The 22,629-nt window shown below is 39.1% G+C and overlaps 1 protein-coding gene across 1 annotated transcript in view; it reads left to right on the top strand.

Annotated features, from left to right (window-relative positions):
- Positions 1 to 22,629, top strand: part of ABCC4 (ATP binding cassette subfamily C member 4) — a 159,757-nt gene that overhangs the window by 125,019 nt on the left and 12,109 nt on the right. The window contains exons 27-29 of the mRNA XM_037377169.1: positions 2,735 to 2,824; positions 3,293 to 3,465; positions 10,318 to 10,423. Of these exons, the coding sequence (XP_037233066.1) occupies positions 2,735 to 2,824; positions 3,293 to 3,465; positions 10,318 to 10,423 (369 nt within the window). The remainder of the gene's footprint in view (positions 1 to 2,734; positions 2,825 to 3,292; positions 3,466 to 10,317; positions 10,424 to 22,629) is intronic.

Below are 22,629 nucleotides of genomic sequence, written 5' to 3'. Positions count from 1 at the left end.
CCCGTCAGCTGGGTTGTTGCCTGATGCAGGATGTCTTTTGTTTCTGCATACTGAAGGCTTTGTTGTTGCATAGTGGAGATACTCACTGGAACTAGTCATCTTTTGTATGTAAAGAAGACTACATGGATTTAAGTTCCACTTTTTTTCTTTGTGTGCAGCATTCTTTTCTCCTGAAAGCAGATGATCATCAGTTCATTCAAGTCTAGTTTTTTGAAAGCCTTACCCATAGCTATTGCAGGTGATATCTACGTTTGGAAGAATTCAACCCAGCTGAATAAAATAAGAGTACAGAGACAGAAAAACTGCTGGTCAAATATAGTTTCTACATGTTGAGCGATGCAGATGCTCAAAGTTCACTGCTTTTAATTATATGGGGGGGTTCATACAATGGTGTATTGACATGGTTGTAAAATTATTTTAATCCAGTTGAATTCTGTGACATTTATTAAGTTTATATGATAGAGTTTTCATCATGGTCCCAAAGGGTTTTAAGTGTCCAAAGGCTAGCAGGTAGCATTTCTTTTCCACATAAGGGATGACTTGTTTCCACTAAAAATGTGAAAAACTATGAAGTGGTGGCAGTAAGAACAGGATGAGGGTTTGGAATAAGGTTTATACTGTAATTAACCGAGTGATAGGCATTGTCTTGTACTGTGTTAATAGTAATGTCAATAATAGAGACAGTAATATAACATTAGTTACTTTGCAGCAAATATTTTCATTGTTATGTGGGAAGTTAAGAAACCAGAGGGAGAGATGCTTATTAAAATTATAGCATAGAACATGCTAAACAGAACCATTCCTAGAGAGTGATGAGGCAAGAATGAAGTTTTCTTATATGTGAGTTTAAATACCTGCCTGGTGAAATAAAAATGTGCTTAGGCTTCTAATTGCTTGCTTGGATGGAGCTGTGTGAAGGTTGTGTTTGTAAATCTTTTCTATGCAAATGTTGTCTGCCTCCCTGACTGCAAGCATTTTTACAACAATTATTTACAGGTTTGTCTTATTACTTTCCTCTCATAAACCAGACTATTTTAAATAATAATCTGTGTCAGAAATGATAATTAAAAAATATCCTTATCTTCTGTTGCAGTACGTGTCTGTAGTTAGGACTTTTATAATAGTTACGAACACTTTATATATTCAGCCTCTTATTTTGCCAACCTATAAAAATGGATTGAAAAGGAAAATAAACGTAACAATACCTTCAAAACACACCAAAACGTGTATTAAAATATGTATTGTTAAACAAATTACTTTCTAGGTGGTTTTGAAAGAAAAATGTTCTTTAACCTGTTACTGTTTTTTAACTGCTTTTGTTCATTCAGCAGGTTTTTAGTAACATGTTGCCAATACAGCAGATAGTTTCAAATAATTGGCATGTTATGTCAAGAAACGCATACATTCTTTTACATTGCTTGTGGCACGTTCTGTCTTTGTTAATCCTTTTATACCACTTAGAGTAGTTCAGAAATGAAGGCACATAAAAGGTGAAGGTCTAAATTCTGTTCTGATTTGCTGCAGCCCTTTGGAGCTGGGCATCACTAGGGTTAGATGGGGCATAAGTCACGGCAGAGGTTAATCTCAGAGTAAGCTGAAGTTATCTGATGCGAGTTAGACTTTATTTCCTAGGGGAGAAAAAAAGAAAACGTTCTGCATAAGATTTCTCCAATTTAAAGAAGACTGGCAACATCATGTATGGTCTCCATTTGTGATTAGCACTGTTACAGCTTTTGACTTGTTGTTGTTGTCTTTATGTGTGGTATTAAGAGGAGTAAGCCCTAAAGTCGTGTCAGTGCATGACTCTCAGGTCTGGCAGTTCACATTAGTGAGTACTGATCTGTTGCTTAAGGAGTTGTGGACTAAAAGTAGTCTTCCCACTTCTCAAACACTACATTTTCCAGTGAAAATTGATTTATGCCAATTTGATTAATGATCTGTTATTGGTCTGACTGGGAACTGAAGTAGAACAAAACTTGCTTCGACGACAGGTAAACCCACACTGGTACCTAGATGGGAGAAGGTACTGATTTGACTCCCTGGTGTATTTTGAGTTAGAGTTTTGCCCAGCAGTGCTCCAGTTGTAAGTTTGCGTTGATGCTGTGGCAGTATAGATTCACTTCTATGTTTGTAGGTTTAAACATTGTGTTGAAATGGTGAAAATTGTTCCTCTTAAGCTCTGGTGGTGAAATTACAAGCTCCTACGGTATGAAATGGGGAGAAAAAACAACAATCAAACAGAGAAGGAAAACCAGAAAGGCATTGTGTGCTCTTTGATTTTCTCTGGTTTATGTACTTCAAAAACACATTTTCAAAACTGTCCAAACGTAATTTAGGAGTGTGAGCTCATTGGAAGTGGTAGTTGCTGGTTTTCATTAACAATACCAGGAGTATAGCAGTGATTTCATTTAAGTGTATATATATAGCTTGTGGCATCAAAACAGTGGCATGTAAATGCCCGTTCGAGTACTGACATAACTGTGTACAGCAATTTGCAAACAGACCTGTCCTGTTTAGTAAATTATCTTCATACAGACTGGATGAACACTTGCCTTTCCTGCCCCCCCTTTCAGTATGCAATTGTGAAATACTCCTTTGCATTTCATAAAAGGTAGCTTGTTGTTGGATATTTCTGTGCTATTGTTGATATAGGTTAGTTCTGATTATTATTAAATTACCTATGGCAATATAAAACCTGTGTTTATAATGGAATGCTAATTTTACTGGGTTTTAGGAGCCTGTTTTATTCACTGGAACTATGAGGAAAAACTTGGATCCTTTCAATGAATACACCGATGAAGAGCTGTGGAATGTCTTGGAAGAGGTGACTTACTAAATCTAATAACGTTCATCTGGTATTTACAACCCAAATAACACTTTAGTGCTGGTGTGCATTGGCTTTTAGATGTTTTTCATCAGCTTTGATAAGGACATAGCTGTTGAAAAAAGAGGACTGTTGTGTGCATGCTTTTATATGTGTGTTTGTGCATGTGTGTGTAGACATATATTTTTATATAAGTCTTTTATGAAAAAATTACCCTTTGGGATGATGCTTTGGTTACATTTTGATTCGTATCTTAGTTTTAATGAACATTAATAGATTCTTAACAATGTGCTTTAATGTTTTTAGAATTCTAATAACTGACACACTGTGTAATCCGACTTGGCACTTACTCATTTTGTGTCAGAATATAAAAGGTAAACCTTGCATACTTATTGTTGTGTCATCAGACACACAATAGCTGATTTGAAAGAGAGTTACTCATCCTACAATATGTTGACATGTCAACAGGTGCAACTGAAGGAGGTTGTGGAAGATCTGCCTAATAAAATGGAGACGCAGCTGGCAGAATCTGGGTCTAATTTTAGTGTTGGTCAGAGACAGCTGGTGTGTCTTGCCAGAGCGGTTCTAAAAAAAAATCGGATCCTTATCATTGATGAAGCAACAGCAAATGTGGACCCAAGGTAAAAACAAAACCTGTCATATTAAGATGAGATGTTTTTTCTTCTAATATGATCATCTGTACTGTAGAGATGAACTTAAATACTTTGTATTTCTTGTAGTTTGTATTGCTATTTTATGTTTTTAATGATAGCAACGTAATTGTCTATTCAAAATGGGGTGGTTGAGCTTTGGCTACAGAGCAGATGATATAAACTAAACGCTGAAAATATCCCTAATTTCAGTGCATTCCATAGAGCAGGGAAATTAATATTCAAAGTTTATTTGTCCTGCAGCCATAGACAAGAAGACAAGAACCTCCTTGGAAATGCACATAGTAACGTCAGAATAGCCATGACACAAGTTGAGATCTGTTGATTTCTGGAAGAAAAGTCTCTTGGAAATAATTAATTAATTACTTAATTATGTGCCCCACTAAAAGCCCCAAAACTAGAAAGGTGAAAAATGGCTAGAAGCAAAACCGGATACTCCTGGTTATGAGATGCTATCCCTTCAGATGGCTCAGATGTCGGTGTAATAAGTTACAGATAAAATAGGGTGGGTGGGAAGGTAAGCTGTCCTAAACACCACAGGAATTGCAAAACGTATTTGGAGATGTTTGAAGCTGCAGGAGGGACTCTTTATCATTCATTATTTTGTCTTGTATAACTCAGGCCAGCAGAACTTTCCTGAATTCATTCCTGTTTGAACTAGAGCGTACTTCTAGAAGAACATCCAACCTCAATAGAAAAAAAAAAATTCAATGACAACCCTTGTTAAATTGTTCCAATAGCTAAGTACCCCCACTGTTAATTTTTGAAACATTTGAAACGCTGGTGGAAATATTTTGGAAACAATACTGCAAACGTACTGCATCAATTAGTCTGGGCTGAATATATAGTTCCAACAAACTATGGCTTGAGGGAGAACTCGAAGTCCAAAGAGGACAATAACACAGCAAGTCCCTCAAACAGATGCATTAAGGATTTTGTATGTCATCTGGGCGTGACTCATTTTTATAACATCTTCTTGGGGGAGAAGTGGTGCCACTAGGGTAGCTTTGCAGTTCAGCTGACAGTGTATTTCTAAAACCTTTAGAGAAGTGGATTCCTTTCCCAGAGGTTCTCTTTTTTTTCTTTTTTTTTCTTTTTTTCTTTTTTCTTTTCTTTTTTGGCTATTAGTTTATTTTTGGCTGAGCTCTGATAGATTAACTGTGATTAATCATAGCTGTGGAAATTTAATACCATCTTACTCATCCTCCCTATTTTGGCATCTCGCATGTGTGTGTTCTCAACTTGCACTATCCATTTAATTGATCTTGATTAATGTGTGCTGCAATATATATTATAATAAGGTAAATGTTTGTTTGTATCAACTCAAGGCATAACAATACAAATAATAACTTGGAACTTCTTCTTTGAATTCAACAGTCATTATTGCCTTTTCCTTAATGTGTTGCTATAACTAGAGCCAAGTATTTTTCAGCTGTGCAATCTGATAGGACACTCATCAGGAAATGCTGATGTGGGTTGCTTAACTGAGCAGTTAGGGAGGCATTTTTGGCATGTAAGGAAAGCCTCCTCCTCTTCTGAAGCACAACCCCCATACCTGGCACCCTTGTCTAGCCTGGTGGCAAGCACACCTCGTATCAAGCACCTGGGATAGGAAACCATGGGGAGCTGCCGCCAGCTCTGGAGATGTTATTACTTTTTTTTGTTTTCTGGCTCTTGATCTCTTTGCCTCAACCACTGCTGCAACTGTGTCCCTTCTCCAGTTCAACCTGGAAGCAAATATGAGAAGGCAGGGTTTGGGGATGAGAGGGGGAGAGAGAGGAATGAGGTGGTATGAGGCAGTGGATGTGACAGCAAGGTGAGAGGTGTGCGGTGTACCTTCCTCAGGGCTGAAGGACTCCCCACTGTGTTTCTCCATCTCAGCTAGGCCATTCTTGTCTGCTACTGAGCGAAGCTGAGCAAAGGAGTGAAAGGAAGGAATGGAGAGTCCATCCTTCTCCCTCCTTACATCTTCCAGCTCTCATATGTACCCTGATTTTCCCCCTTGCTCCTTGTAGCTGCCAGCTGCTCTGCATGCTGCAGGGGTGTCAGCACTGTTGTGAGGACAAGGAGGAGCTTGCCGTAAAGAAGGTTGCCCTAAGTCAGACTACTTGTATGTTTTACGTGATGACTGACAGACATTTAATTTGATCTTATCTTCTTGGTCCTGAAGCCAGCATTCTCATCCTGAAGAATGAGGTCATTTTAAAGCAGTTGAACCATTCTGGAATGTTGTATGAAATCAAGCAGAAGAGCTGAAGATCTTTCTGTAGTCACTTCTGTGATACATTGAAACAAAATCCTTAGTAACTGTGACTTTTTTTTAAATACTGTGTTGAATTTACCAAGCTTTTTGTGCGTTCACTACAGTATTATGCGTTAACTCGTATTTTTACTGCTTATAGAGGACAAAACTTTTTGGAACCAGTCCACTGCCACGTTTTTACATTGGTTGTTCATGAAGTCTGGTAAAATCAGCCATTGCACATAGTTCAGTTCATTAGCCAGTTTAACCTTGTAAGGTTTAACCTTTCATCACATCTAACTGCTATCTCTTAACTGTTTCTCTTTTGGAGAAATTATCTAAAACCACTCAGGAATTGTGTAGTGTGAGATACGCTTCCAGAACAATCCCAGGAGGACATTAGACTGAAGATAATGATTTATCCAGTGTTCCTTTCAGCAGCTTGGTTGCTTCTTATTCAAGTCATATTTATTCTTGGTCTTTAGATAGTTTTCTTTTTACAGTCAACTAATTCAGGTTACACCAGATCTTGGGTTGCTGTGAAACTTGGTGTTAGATCCTCAAACCATGGTGCCAGTGGGACAGCACCATTTTGTGCTTTATTATTGTACTGTTCCTTGCAATAGGGAGTATTGTGGTTCCCATTTTCATATAATCAGATTAGGGTTGAGTTCTTGTCATCCAGCAGACCTGGTTTTGATATTCATGTTGCATCAGGTTGGTTTCTAATGTGCCTGAAGGATGATGGGGTTTGATTCACGGAGGTGGGTGATAGAATCACTTTGCACTTGCCTGGCCACTTTCTCAGTGTGGGTAGGTGCCACAAAATGACCATTTATGCACTGAAAAAGGACAGAAATGCTGCTTCCTTTGGCAGTTTCCTAGCGGGTAGACAACTCTAATTGACATGCAGTATAGTCTCTGCACTCTGTCAGCATGTAATTCTGTACACAGAACCTTTTCTCAGTCTTTTAGATTTTCTTTCCTTTCCAGTCTTCTCCCTGAGAGTCTCCTGGAGGTTACTGATGGTACTTCTGCCTGCCACCCCAAAAACTATACTCCCAAGATCTACCCTTAACCTTAGAGAGGATCTGATTGAGATTTCATACTGTGATATTTGAAGATGGAGCTATTAGGTCTGTTTCTGATTACTTTGTAGTCTCATTTTAGGATATTTGTCACACCCACAATATGGCTAGCAGTTTCTTATTAAAGATGAGTTTATATTCAAGAAATACCTTTTTGATAGTAGTTTGATAGTATCTATTTAAGAATGGGAAGCAATTTTTACTGTAAATGTAGGAAGAGGTGGTGCTATAAGGAATGCACATAATAAAGTTACAGTAAATGATTGCAGAGAACAGGGATGTTCAAGGATGAGGCATTCTCCTCTGATAACAGTAAGAATAACCTGAGAGTTCCAAGTCATTTGGAACCCTTTAAAAAGTTGTTTTCAAAATTCCTGAGCAAGCTGTGATCCTCTGTGCTCCATAGTAGCTCTGCAGGAAACATCACCTTGAGCTTGACTATAAGGAAAGAAAACGTTTTTCTTTAATTCTAGGGAATACTGAATCTTTTGTTTCTGTTTTGCTATTCTAACCATTGCAGAGAACACATCCTGCTGTCTGTGTAAGTCTCTTCCCTACTGAATGTTTTCATGTATGGCCCTGATTTTTTTCTTTTGACAGTAAGAGTACTCAGGTCGTTGAGGTGTTGCTGAGAAGACAGCACAAAAAGATACATGCATTAATACTGGGGTGAAAGCACTGATACTGCTATGATGTGGGACATTAATGATGAACAACTTCCTTTTCTTAAGGAGACTGTTAACACAGAGCTAGAGTCTGGCTCTGTCCTGATTTCTCATCCCTTCTCTTTCCCTGACTGAGTACTGGCCTTGGTTCAAAAGGAGAAGTTAAGAAACACCTGCTTCCCACTACGTTCTTTTGCTTCTTTTAGGAAGTAGGAGCAGGAGGACTAAGCCTTCTCAGACTGCAGCCCAGAACCCAATTCTCTTAAGCTTATGACAGAGCTTAAATGTTTCTGTCCCCGCATGAAGATGACAGCATGCATGGGAACTCTTACTTAATTCTGTGTGTGTGTGTCTTCCTTCTCTCTGATGATTTGTCCTGTCATCAGCAAGGATCTGTCTATTCCTTTGTCGTGCCGATTGCTTAAACTGAGTTTGTAACAGAAATTATGTTCAGTCCTTCAGAGCATGAGCTTGTTCTTTCTACAGTGGAAACTTAATTGTTACTCCGTTCGTCTAAGTCATCCTGTTCTTCCAAAGTTGTCTTTGACTACTTATTGTTAGTGCCTCCTAACATGGTGGCATCAGAACAATTCTTTTTGCTTAACTTATGAAGTGATACCAAATATTTATCATGTGCAGAAAGATTCAATGTAGAGTACTACTTCCGTCTAAAAAATAATAATTTGTAAGAGGAAGGCATGTTGCATGAATCTTTGGTGTATTTGATTTGATTTTCCAGTTACTTTTAACAATTTGAAGAATTAAGTCTTTGCAAGCAACTGATTGAAGCCAGCACGGCTGCCTAAATATACCAGTTTATCCAGATATCTCCTTTGTCTTGTTTTAGATTTATCTACAGCATTTATTATTCTCCAGTCATATATGAAAGTTCAATTTCATATTTTAATAGAAATCCTGGAAATGAGACATGTGCTTTCAAGTGCCTGACTTCCAGGCTGGAACTTCCTTGGTCCAACTAACCACAGTATATTTTGAGTTCTTTGTGTCTTCCTTCCCTCTTGGATGAGAATTTTAGTTTCTGTACCTTTACCTTATTCTCCATTGTTGCCGCTCATAGCTTTTTTTGAAAGTTGATGGGCCATATGTGAGTATTCTGATGGCCTGGCTTTGAGCCCAGGTTGGGAGCCAAGGCTTCCCGTGCAATGTGGACTGTCAGGTGCCTCTAGAGGCCATTCATCACCTGATGGCTGCCTGATTTAGTGCTCCGATTCACCTTCTAGCCATGCCTTTCCCCTTTCATTGACTCAAGAGAGGACTGTATAGATTTTCACATTTTAGCCTCACTGGTATGCCCTAAGTTAGGTGGTGTCAATGCTTCACTTGTACAGTTAGTTACTTGAATAATCTCTAGTTTTATGAGTATTGCATCTCTTTTGCCTTACTGCTTGTTTATACATCTAAAGAACATCTTAGCATCTAAGGTATCTTACAGTATAATTGCATTTCCTCTTCACAGTTCTTAGCCTTATATGTAACAGTTACCACTTCAGCCCTGTACTCTAGTATCTGTGCTCTTTAAGTTTTCATTCTTTACAAGTCTTACGTGTCCTCCTGATGTCCTCTTCTTTGGTGGTTAGTTCATATGGTAGGTCGAGGCTGTTAACTTGAAAGCTTTTATCCCTTTCCTTGGGTTGTGCTTTTAGTTTATGGAATGTGCCAAGTTTTATTTTTCCTGTATTCAAGTTCTTGACCTACTCCAGTCCTAGTTTTAGTTTACCAACCACCTCCTTTATTTAATCCCCTTTTGCAGTTGAAGTCAAGAACCTTAGTGTTGTGGTTTGACCCCGCCCAGCAACTAAAAAAGCCACTCGCTCATTCCCCCCAACCTGGGTGGGATGGGGGAGAGAATCAGAAGAGTAAAAGTGAGAAAACTCATGGGTTGAGATGAAGACGGTTTAATAAGTAAAGCAAAAGCCATGCACAGAAGCAAATCACAACAGAGGTATTCATTCACTACTTCCCATCGGCAGCCACCCCCAGGACAGCAGGGCTCCATCATGCGTTACGGTTACTCAGGAAGACAAACGCCATCACTCTGAACATCCCCCCTTCCTCCTTCCCCCAGCTGTATACGCTGAGCATGACACCACATGGTATGGGATGTCCCTTTGGTCAGTTGGGGCCAGCTGTCCTGGCTGTGCCCCCTCCCAGCTTCTTATGGCCCCCCAGCCTGCTCGCTGGTGGGGTGCGGTGAGGAGCAGAAAAGGCCCTGGCTCTGTGTCGGCACCGCTCGGCAGTAACAAAAACATCCCTGTGCTATCAGCACTGTTTCCAGCACAAATCCAAAGCATAGCCCCATGCTAGCTACTGTGAGGAAAATTAACTCTATCCCAAGCAAAACCAGCCCGCTTAGTTATAGACTGTCTTGTGTTCATTCTTCACTTTACTTACAATGAAGGGTATTTACTTCATCAACTTTTATTCACTGTTTGCACAAACTAAAGCCTGAAAGAAAATAGCATTGATTTTTTTAATGGTGTAGAAATCTGTAGGAATATTTGACTCGGCAGAATTTTCCCCATTCTCTAATCAAAGCCTGAGAAATTAGTCTCCTGAAATGAAACCTGTGCTCTGCTTTCAGGAAGAAACTCTTTCCTCCTCAGGTATTAGAGAAGAGATTTTGGAGTATGTTTCATGATATGCCTCCAAGTTATCTAATATAACGAGAGGAAGAAGCACTGTAATGACTTCATAAGCATATTTCCTGCTGTACAATCATGTTTGATGAAGTCATAAAACCTGCCTGCCATTCAGTTATCTGTGCAAACATCTTATTTTTGTCTGCATTGCTCTTGCTGTGTTTCAGAACGGATGAATTCATTCAAAAGACGATCCGTGAAAAGTTTGCTCACTGCACAGTGTTGACCATTGCACACCGCTTGAACACCATTATCGACAGTGATAGGATTATGGTAAGACATAACTGCTTAAAATTCTTCACCCTTTTTTTTTTTTTTTCCCCTTAAGAAGAATAAGGCTGTTAGCTTGCTTTTCTTAATTTTGATCCAAAAATGGACAAAGATTTAAGTCATACTGTAGACTTATCCTAGTTAACTTAGTTATCCTAGTTACTGTGATTGGCAACTCAAAAAACTGTAGAAGTAATGACCTGAAAAGACTTCTTACATTGTCTGGCCCTGCGGTTTCCAGCCTGTGAGGCATGAACTCATTGCAGGTGAGGCACAGCAGCAGACCTGAGCAAATAAACTCTGCCAGCACTAGGAGCCTGTGAAGACACACCCGAGAGGCTCTGGCTAGAGTCAGATGGATTCAGTCAGGTTTATTAATTCAGTCTTGGTGGGCTGAGGGAGGCAGTGACAGTAGTTACCAGTCTGGGATGTGTGAGGAGGAAGCGGTAGAGGTTCTGGGGTAGAGACATGGAGGTAAGGAGGCAGCAGCTGCTGTGGGGCAAGGGTGGTGGTGGGAGAAGTGGAACTAGACAGGCAAGATAATGAACATGACCAGCTATCCAAAGCAAGGTTCAAACAGAAAAGATGAAGCACTACCAATCCAGCAGCCTCTGCCATTTTTGTTCCAAAAGAGCAGTGATATACTCTGCCACTGTGAAGTACCCATTCTACCATCTTGTCTGCCCCACAGTGCATTGCACACCCATAGAAATTAGGAAATACTTGCTGGTTGTTTTCATAAAGGCAATGGTAGTCTTTGGGCTTTCAGAAAATTGGGCTGGTTTGTGTCCTTGAAATGATGTGCAGCCTTCGGTTTTGCAATTTTCTGCAGTAGAAACAGGAGCCCTTTGCAAACATTTTCTTCACAGCCAGTTAATGAAGGAACTGATGTAGTGGGCAGACCATGTTGTAAGTGGAACTCAAATTTATCTGGGCTTCAAGAAGAAATTACCTTTCACCTCAGTCGTACCATAAAGACATACTTTCTTCAACTTTCATTTTGTGAAAGTGAAGAATGTTAATTCTTTCCGTATTTTTTTTACTAGATGTTCAAAACATTTTAAAATCTGTAATGGAATTACAATGGTTGCCTGAAGTACACAAAATAAAACAGTTGGATCTACTAGGGTGAGTGGTGTTCTGAGGAGTAGAATAGATTGTGACCTGAGTAATTATAGTTTACTTACAAAAAGAGAAACCAGCAGAACTGCCATAAGTAGTCATATAATTGCAAGCATTTAACATATAATAAATAAATATTTTCTTCACTGGTGAATACTTCCCCACAGGTCTAATGGATATGTTGGTGTTTTCTACAACTAAAGTGAACAAAAGATTTGTGAGGAAACAACTGTGACCTAATTAATAGCTGTGTGTATTTGTTAGCTGTCCAAAGGGATTTCTGTGGGTTTTGGTTCATTAACAGCCATTAACATGTTATGCACAGAATGCTCTTTCCATGAAGATATTTTCTTAGTTTTACCTTTAATATCATGCAGTTGTAATGAAAACTGGATGTTTTACTTTACTTTTTTTTGCCAAAAATCATTCAAAGAACAGAAATCACCCTTCTCCCCAAACTGCTCAGTATTATTACCAACTGTATAGCTACTCTACTGCATTTCTAGGGTCTGTACAGTATTCTTAACCTTGTTGTTTCAGTTTAGCCACTGTTAAGATTTCTAGTTTCCTAAAAGTCCATTTATGTTTATATATTGTCTAATAGTCTTTTGTGAATGCCTTTGACCTCTTTAGAGTCTTAAGGAACAGATTTGCAAGAAGATGTGCCTTTGATTCTACAGTCATTAGTAACTCTTAAATATTTTTCATCTTTTTACGTTGCTCCATTTTGATCTTACAGATTTCTGTGATTTGGGGGGGAGAGAGGAAGGTCAGAAGCATATAACAAAAAAAAAGGAGGAAACTGACATGTGACCCCTTAACAAACCTGTTTTCTTGAGATCCTTATTCGGTTGTTGATTCTGTTTCTGTACAAATCAGAAATATGATCGCATATTTAGAATGATCAGAGTTATGGCAGGTGTGCTTTTGTTACACTTTTAATTACTTGGTTTGCTCAGGCATGTAACTCCTAGTGGAATTATAGCAGAATTTTGGAAGAATAAGAAAAGTATGTGTCAAAAATGCAAGGAAAAAGAATATCCATTACTTGGTATGATTTAAAACCCTGGTTTTGTTTCTTCTTTAATGGAGACCTTTAGATGGAGTAAGGTCTCCATTCATAAGCCATCCCAGATCTCTGTTGTTTGCTATCGTGGTAAGCTTGTTAGAAAATGAGAGAACAACAAAGGTGGAACCCGGCAGTTGGAATATTAACAATTGTCTTTTCACAAATAATGAGTGAAGTTATTTTGCAAACAAATTTTGAGCAAACATGTTCAGCACTCTTAAGCACAGAAGTCCAAGCCCATTCCTGAACAAGTGTACGCAGCCTGAACATAAGGTAGGGTTTGCCTCCCTTCCCATTGAATCAGATTGAAAGGAACCTCAGGAGGTCTCTGGTCTAACCTCTGCTCAGAGCAGGGTCAGCACTAATTTCAGATCGTCTTGCTCGGGGCTGTTTCTAGTTGGGTCTTGGAAACTTTGAAAGATGGGGTTTCCACAGTCTCTCTGGGCAACCTGCCGCAATGCTTGATTATCTGCCATGAAGTCTTCTTTTCCTTATATCTGGTGGAAGCCTCCCTTCAGTTTATGGCAATTGTTTCTTGTTTTCCTAATGTGTATCTCACTAAAGAGCCTGCTTCTGCCTTCTCAGTAACTTCCTTGTAGGTATGGGAAGATCGCTGTTACGTCCCCTGAAGTCATCTGCTCTCCAGGGTGAACAAGCCCTGCTCCAGTCAGCCTCTCCTCACAGGTCAAACACTGCAGTCCACTGACCGCTCCGGTGACCATATTTCAAACTTGCTCCAATTTACCTTCATCTTTCTGGTACTGAGGGGTCAAAACTGGTCACTGTATTCCAGATCTGATCTGATGAGCGCTGAATAAAGCAATTCCCTTGATCTGCTCTCCTGTTGATACCCGTGGTCCACTGCTTGACTCCTGTTTCGCTTACTGAACACCAGGACCCCACCTCCTTTTCAGCACAGCTGATGCCCAGGCAGTTACTCCCCAACTGGTACTGATGCAGGGGGTTATTCCATTCCAGATTCAGGGCTTTGCATCTGTCATTGTTGAGTGTCATGAAATTCATGCTGACCTCTTCCTTTAGCCTGTCTAGATCTAAAGAGTTTTGAATGTCAGCCCTGTCTTAAGCGTATTCTCCAGTTCGGTGTTGTCCACAAGCTTTTGATTTAATTCAATTTAATTGCTGTTTAAAGCAGAACTTCCCAAAAAGAAAATGTTCACCTTTAGCATTAATCCAAACATTTAAAAAAAAAAAAAACAAAAAAAACCCAAACAGGAAATAATTTTAAGAAAGTCTTGAGAAAATGTCAAGTTGGATGAGTATGGAAATAGGAACTGAACGTGAACTGTTGCATGTCTGCTCACACCCATCATAATAACCGGTTCTATTTTAGAAGAGAAGGAAAGCCTACTGGAAGAGGAAAAAAAGGAAGAACAGAATACATTTTATAGAACTGTAGACAAATCTGGCCTCAGGAGTTGTTTTAATTCTCGTTTGTTCCATTCCCAAAACCATACCTCTGGTTTCATAATCCAGGTCACGCCTTAAGAGTATTTCCATTATATCTGTCTTACTGATAAACACATTTTATCAGAACTTCAAACACTTAAAATCATTGAGGGAAGAGCTGTATTGTGTAACGTGATACTCTCTAACCCAATCACCTCAATGAGTAATGCTACATTGCACTTGCATAGGACCTTTCATCTGGAAATTGTAACGCTCTTTACAAACATTAATTAATTAAACTTCAAACACCTGGGTGAGATAGGGAAGTATCCATACAATCTTTGGAACCAAAGTTGGAAAGACTTGTTAAGTCAGACCATCAAATAATACTGCCATAAAATTATAATCCAGCGGTTTTCAGACTTTTTTTTTTTTCTCCTTCCCTCTGTGTTGCTCCAGAGTCTCATAGGACACTTTCTCATTCCTTTTTCTTCAATTAGTTTGAGAACCCAAGTTGTAATTCCTCCCATCAGGTGCTAGCAGTACCCGTTTTGGCTCTTTGGCACAGGCAGCCACCCTGTTCCCTGGCAGAAGGGGAGGATGAGATAAATGCTGTAGTTGCCTATTCTGTGATGGCAAATCCTGGTAGAAGCTCAGCTCAGGCTTGCTCCACTGGCACCCTCGTTCCACACAGCTTCCCCACCAGCAGAACAGCTGCTTCCCTGTCCTGTCTTCATCTTAGAGGGCAAGGACCTTTTACGTAAATTGCATCTACAGCCAGGAGCAGCCTGGGGCAGCCAAGAGGCACCACTCCCAAGACTTCGAATAAGATCTCATAAAATCCCCATCACCCATTCCTCCCGCTCCTCTCTGCTTCCTTCTCCAGGTCGAGAAATAAATTTTAGAAAGTGTGTTTTTACAGAAGGGAGAACGGAAACATACAGAAATGAAGACTCACCCAGGGACATGGTGGATCAGTAGCAAAATAAGTATATGCATCTGGCAAGAGCCTGATGCGGTTGTTTGCTCTATATGCTATGCCATGGTCTCTCTATAGGAAAGCCACAGAGCAGTCAAAACTTGTGCATTTTCCAATGACAAGGATGTTTCTCCACAGAGACTTTCCATATCAGTGCAACACTTCTTTGAAATGGAAACTCTTTATGCAAGCAGAACTTGATCTAGTAATTAAAAACTGTCATTCAAATTGGAAGGTTTTGATGAAGAGAAGCATGGGAAGAGATTTGATTTATTTATGGGAAAACCTGTTGTGGTTACATTCTGAAATGACTAATATTCAGGGTAACAATACAATGTACTTCACAGCCAGACTTGAGTTGTTTTTTTTGGTCAATAGAAAATTGCTTCCCACATCTTTCCGGTAAGCCTCCCTCATTCAGTTGTTCTCATTTTTCTGATGTTACATTTACCATGGTGGAACATCTGGGCGTCATAAATCAGGCACCATTTTTCATGTATATGTAACCTCAGCAGGGCAATCAGTCCACCAAGAGTAGGTGTAAACGTCTTGAGAGCAAAGGGGAGGCTCTAGAGAGAGGTCCAGGCAGTTTGCATGGTGAAAGGGCAGTCACCTACAGCTAGACAGAAAATGCTATGCAGTAGACAAGGTCTGAGTGCTTGTCTTGCTCTGGAGATCTGGTATCTGACCCAGTACTGCACATTAGTATCCTTCATCCATCCAGTTGGAGGTGAAGCAATAGCGTTAATAGAGACCTAAGCAAACACGATAGTAATGGCAGTGCTGCCCTTCCTTAGCATGGGGATGATGACAACATTCTTCCAGGAAGTGCACAGATCAGTGCTCTACATTGTCCTCTGTCTCGGGTCCAGATGCGTTGCTCCCCATTCCCGGGAAGATGCCATACCCACCAGCATACACAGGGCAGTCAGGTTAAGGCCAGTCTCCACCCTGCCTTGTGAAGCATTGTGCTGCCAGAAATGCAATCATGGAGCTAAAGGGAGAATAAGCATGAGGGAGTCTGAATCCCAGTGAGAAGCAGAGTTCTTGAAGGAGTGGAGGAGCCCCAGCTGCTCTACTGATACCTTCATGTGAGCCTTCACGGCAGTGGTCCAGCTTCAGATGGAGGTGTAGAGAATGTGGGAAAGGTAGTGGTGGTACACTTGAATTAGTATTACTGAGTTAATGCCATAAAAGCTGCGGTCTGTTGGCTCTTATTTTGGTGGCTTTTGTGCCACTTATATAAATATCACTGCTGGAAAACAAATGTGTGTTACAGGAAATCTTAGACATTCAGTTTATCCGTGAGTCACAAGATAAAGAAATGTTCAGTCCCAGTTGTAGAACAGTTCTTTGTGAAGACTGGGTGTGTTGCCATTAGTGTTGACTCTCACCTTAAGCAGGTACATGTAGGACTGTTTCATTGATGGAACCTGCTGTTAGATACAGGCCCTCAAAGTGCATAAGATGTCTAAGAGAGGCCAGTTGGCAAGACCATAAATTTTTGTGGAGCCTGAGATGGCAAAACAAGAAACTTTGTGAAAAAACAGAAGTAATTACGGCAACATTCAGAGCTGTTGTTCAGTTGTTCAAAATTCTGAAGTAGGAGAACTGCAAGGGTATAAAATGAGTATTAGGTGGGGGTTTTTTGTTTGTTTGGGGGTTTTGTTCTGTAATACAGAGTGGAAAAGGTTTTGACCTTATATTAGCCCAGTATCTGGAATGTGGTGAGATATTATTGCGTATTATACTTGTGCTATTGAAGTTTATTCTGTTAAAAGAATGCAATGGGAGCTTAATGAGGTAATGAAAGCCCAATTTTTGAAACTAGGCACCTAATTCTTATAGAAACCTTAAAGTATGTTGTGGATCTGAATCCAGTAATCCACAGTAAAGTTGCTACATTCCTATTTCTGCACCTGCTGTCATTACTCAGAAGGAACAAACACTAATAAAAGTCTTTTTTTGACTAAGCCTTTGTCTTGAAAATGTGGGCTAGGGAGTATTAGAACTAAACATTATTTTTTATTCAACGTAAGAAAAATCCCATCTGTGCTATGGGACCAAAGTCTTGGGTAAAGAAATGTGAAGATAAGAATACGAAGGATAGTCACAGAAGGAGACCTGCATGTAGCAGAAGATGGAAAATAATGGTGATAGGTGAGATGCTTTGCAGAGGAGAGGTGAAAGAATACTTGGTCTCAGCATACCTGGAGATCAGTATCAGTATCAGTATGTACACAGTGAAAACGTTGCTTGTATACATGTGTTCTGTGACTGGTGAATTGTCTGGATGTTTAGATTTTCAGGATCCAAACAATCCATTGTGAAAAATTAGGAAATATCACTTAACTATAAGAGCTGACGAAATATTTCAGGGAGACTCTTCGGAGTTTTTAAGCAGTTCCACCAGATCTTGTGTGTGATGAATGCCCAACCCACCTACTTGGCTCTTGACTGTATTGGAGCCCATCTGGCCTACTGATGGAGAGCAAAGGCCCTGGGAACCATTAGGTTTCTCCTTTCATTTGGTAACTCAGGACTTGCAAAGTTTCTGCAAGAGCTGAGCATTTAACAAGTGATTTTTCAGAAATTACCAGTTTTGTTTTGAATCTGAACAAAGGCAATTTTCACTGTTCCCAGATCTTCTGAAACTGAGTTGATGTTTAGCGACGCACAAGGGAAAACCAGATCCTTCCATGTTCCTTCTTGGAATTTAATAATTGAGTTCAACGAATATCAACAGTGAAACATAGTTTTCAAAGCTGAGTAGTTTATACATCTTTACCATTAAGAGAAGATACTATATTGGTGTTTAGCCCAGGTTTTGCATAAAATACTGAGCTATGTTCCATGGTCGTGCATCAGAGCAAGTGTTATCAGCTGAGATAGTGTCTATGACAGTTGTAAATATCACAGCTGGCCCAGCTGTCTCTGAAATGAGTCAAAATCCCACTGAGCTTGAAAAGATACTAGGATTGTTGATTCTCTTTGCCAGCTTTAAGTCATTACATGTCAGAACATTGACATCTTTGAGGTCTTAAAAGCTGCTCCCGCTTCAAGAGGGCTGCCCAGCCAGATTCTTCTTTTGCCTGAGTAAAACAACTAATTATTGAGGCAGTACTTCAGCTGGGAGCATTCAAATAAAGATCTGGATTTGAATTACTGCAGGAAGTGAAGCCAATGTCTGATGAACCTTGATTCTGTGAGACATTTGTGTATGAATGTGTTTCCATCAGTATAAGGACAGTTGGATAGTGTTTCTTTAAAGACAATGGTATGGAATCCAGACCATACTAGAAATACTAACACGTCTTTAGAGAATTATTTTTTTCTCTCCCAGAAATACTGTATTACTGTTTAAAAGTAAATTAGCACAGCACATGCTGGTGGCCGATGCTTTGAGCAGAGTTTCTGATAAGGTAAAACTGTGTGCAGGGGCAGCTGAGCCACAAGTTCATTGTCATCAGAAACTGATAAAACCAAGAGACATGCAGAGTCATCTGCAACAATATTCCTTAGCCTCTTGAAATGTATAATGTCCTTGTAGCTTATCTAACTTTCTGAGACCCTAAAAAGTCTTATTAAAGAGTGAGATTTCTTAAACTGAAGTAATATCTTCTATCACCTCAGGACAACATTTGAGCCATTCTGCAATCCCAGTTGAGAAATGTGGCTTTACAGTGGTGGAAACAGTCATTACTGATTGACCAAGGGTGTTTTGTCAGCATGTACAGCTGTTGGGAAGAACTGGCATGAGGTCCCTTTATACTCTGTAAGGGAAAGGTTGAACTTGCACTGGAATACCAGACGTTTTGAGGTGAGGAAACTGAACAATACAAGAAGCATCTGCAGTGACTGGTTAACAGGCTTCTTTCCTCCAAGATAGAGAAGGAGTTAATATTGAATGATTATCGGTAGAATAAGACTCATTATTGCATACATAATTGATATTTTTTCCCACAACATTCTAGCTAGCTTACAGTGGCATGCCATCAGATGGAGTAAAACAAGGTATAGATTTTTAAGCTTCTGCAAGAAAAGTAAAGATAACTCATATGTGGATCAATTTACTAGGCAGCATCACATGCTTGGTTTTCCCTAAATTATAGCTCAAGAATAACTTCAGTTTAAAGAAATCCACTATTTCTGGTTACAAAACAAAATGTCTGAAGTTACCTTTTATTTGAAGTAGGAGAAGGTGGACAGGGGGGTACATGTCAAATCCCAGTGACCAGTGGCAGATTTGGCATTGTTACAGCAAAGTTAAGCTCTGCTGAGGTGAAATATTTGGAAAGTCTGAAAATAATAATTCAGATTATAAGAAGGTGTATGCCCAAGTGTGCTCTGCTTTGTACATTACCTGACACCAAATTTGTCCGGAGTTACTGGTAATTTGTGTAGGAACCCTGAAGGAGCTTGGGGAATGCTTAGATGAAACCTAAAGACTGAAAATAAAAAACAAAAAACCCAAAAGACAGCTAAACAAAGCTTCACCACTAAAAATTAAAAAAAAAAAAAGGGGGGGGGGGTGCGGGACACAACGTAGAGGGACAGGACGACGACCTTAAAAAGAAAAAAAAAATCACTTTTAAATAGTTCCTGAGTTATATTTGCAGGCTTCTCAATGTTCTTCGATGTTTGCAAACCTGTTTAGATAGGTTGATATTTATAAATGATTCTTTAGAGAAGTATGTACGTGTTTCTGATCTGTTTTGACAAACCGTGGTGAGATTGAAGAGACAGAACATGCTTGCATCTGAACTTAATGCCAACTGGAGTGCAGGCTGTTGACTCTTTCCCACAAAGCTATGTATTGTCTCGAGTAAATATATTTCTTATAATATGATGTAACCAGAAGCATCTCCTGAATATTCTCCTCTTCCCAGGACTTTGTTGAAGATCATCTTGATGTATGCTCTCTGAGGAAAACATTGTTCAAAGTTGTACTCCTAGCAGAGTTTTGAACTTTAATAAAAATTTTGTTGTTTGGTGATGTCTTCTCCAAGTCTAAATTAAATCAGATGTATTCCCTAGGAGATAATTTGCTTGAATTATTTTCCTTTTGAATAGGAAATAAAAACATTTATGATCAACTCTTAAATGTCCCATTTCCCCTCTGGCTTTATGGTGAAGATGAACGTGAATAGGAATACTAGTCATTCCTCAATAATAATTGAAATAAATTCCCATGCCCCCCTCCTCTGTTGGTGAACACTTCCAACCTTGGACTGCTTTTTTTTCCTCAGAGTGTTTTATAACTATTGTTCTCTTTGTTTGTCTGCTTTTGTTGCTGAAAGTTAGAAAATGCAGGATTTAGAACTTTCTTTTTTTCTGTCTATGGATAGCCATAACTACATGGTATTTGTTACAGCGTTTTTTAGGGTCCATGTTCTTTCTCTTTCTGTGGCTAGTGACACTTCTTTTACTTACATTAATCCACAAAGAAGATTTTAAATTCACTTACAGAATTGACGTTTGCTTTTCCAAAGTCCTGTGCAACAGAACAATACAGATTAGTTGCAGGAATCATTAGGAAGAAAATCTGCTGTCCTGGTTCTGCTGCCTAGGTCTCTGCTGGAAAAGTGGCCTATCTTGATGCAGTATCCCCATCATTCATTGTCATTTTTCTCTCTTCTCTTTGTGAAATGGGTCTCTTATTTCTTTTTCACCAATTTATGTTTTTCTTTTTGTCTTCCTTGCTTTTTTGTCATGGTTAATACATTAAACTATGAGGCTATGAAATGGAAATACTGCAAAGTTTGGGGTACTTTGTGGGGGACCTAGGCAAAGTGGAGATAGATACCCTGGTAAGGGTACAGAAGAGGCCGAACAGACAAGTATTTTAGTTGTCTAAATTAGTTGCAAATCTTATATAAATTTAGTTCAACAACATTTTTGTGGCATTGTCAAATAGTCTTGTGCTAGCTGGAGTTAATATAAACAACACATTTAAATGGCTAATACTCCATTTTCACGTTTGTGATTGCAATTGGCAAATTATCCAATTCAAATACTACTTTTCTGTTTCTCTGTCCTTCCCTGCCACATTTTTAATCTCATTCTTCCTATATTATTTTATGCCTCTAAAACAAAGTGCTTTTGAAAATTATGTTGTGTTCTACTCAACATGATGCTTATCATTCTGCAAAAAATCATAGCTGTGATGAGCAGCCATCGCCCCAGACTATTCAATCAGGATGAACCATTAGACGGAGTGGAATTGGGTGGCATGAGAGGATCTTACTGAAGAAGAATGTAGCATTTGAGCCCTGTTTGAACTTAAGATGTCTGAATAGTGCTGCTTGAGTAAGGATAATTTAGATACCTATAAGTAAAGATCAGTTTCACCTTACACAAGGATGTGAGTAAATTCCTTTGAATAAGAATTTTCCTGCATGCTTTCTTTTGCACGATCATCAGCAGCCAATTTTGTAAATTTTGTACTGTCAGAGTTACTCTTCCACCTGAGAAAATCCTGTTGAAGTCATAAGGCTGTGACTACAAATGTAAGAACAGTGCAGGCGAAGCTGCCAATGCAAGACAGTGGAGAATCTGGCCCTGATTTACATATGACTACTTTGGGGTTATATAGCTTTTTTGTGTTTCTTTTTATTTTACTCTGGGCTGTCTTAAGTATTTCACAGACAGTTAACTCCCACAGAATGATTGTGAGTCTTTATTTGGTTTATTTTACAGAGTCAGACCGAGGAGCTGAAAAGTTGAATGATTTTTCCCCCTCTATCAATATCTGTGTTACAGTCTATAATGAAATCCCAGCCTGATTCAGAGTCACGTGCTCCTGCATGTGTCCTCCATATTCACCCTGCTCACCCAATTTTGCCAGCTACAAGCTTCTCGGGCTTTTCTGTATCAAGTTCCACTGGTGCAACTGCCTTGGAATGCATCTGAGTTCGATTAGGTTACTTTGTGCAGCGATAAGCATTGCATGCAAGTTGATAGAAAATATGTGACTGGTAAACACCCAATTCCACCTTTCCTGAATGATTAGCTGGCTTTTTGAAGTCCTAATGATTTTAATTTGGCTTGGAGTCATTGAGTAAGAATATGCAAAACCTTAGCCAAAGTACCTATTTATTTATTTAAATTTTATCAGCACATATTTCTTCAAAGAAGAGTACCTATCTCTTTGTCTAAGCACTTCTTAATAAATGTATAAATATATAAATGTATAACTACCAAGTAAATCAGCTTAAATTTTCTCCATTGTCTCATAGATGACAGCAGTTAGTAGAAACAGCATTTTTCCTTGGTGAATAGGTTTTATAGAGTATTGCTGACTTGTAGGAGTGATATGTCTGTTCAGTTTCATTCTTTATTTTTCATTTCAGATTTTTTAAAATGTAACATGACTTGTTTGTTCTATTTTCATAACACAAGTTTGTTTTAGGTCCCCAAATAAGGATGTGAATAAATTAATGATTTGTTTAAAATGTGAGTGGAATTTTTCCAGACAGAAAAAGTTTTCTCTCCCAGGTTTTCTCGAGAAGAAAGATTGTCCATGTTTGTGGTTGTTTCAGATATTTGCAAAATTAATGTTAAAATTCAAATACCTCAGTGATATAATTTTTTTAACAGAACTCTATTTCTCTGCTGTAGTTATGTACTTGT

Source organism: Falco rusticolus, chromosome 2 (assembly GCF_015220075.1).
Source record: "Falco rusticolus isolate bFalRus1 chromosome 2, bFalRus1.pri, whole genome shotgun sequence".
Classification (NCBI taxonomy): domain Eukaryota; kingdom Metazoa; phylum Chordata; class Aves; order Falconiformes; family Falconidae; genus Falco; species Falco rusticolus.
The sequence above is the reverse complement of the archived record's forward strand: the minus strand, read 5'-3'. Positions and strand labels throughout refer to the sequence as shown.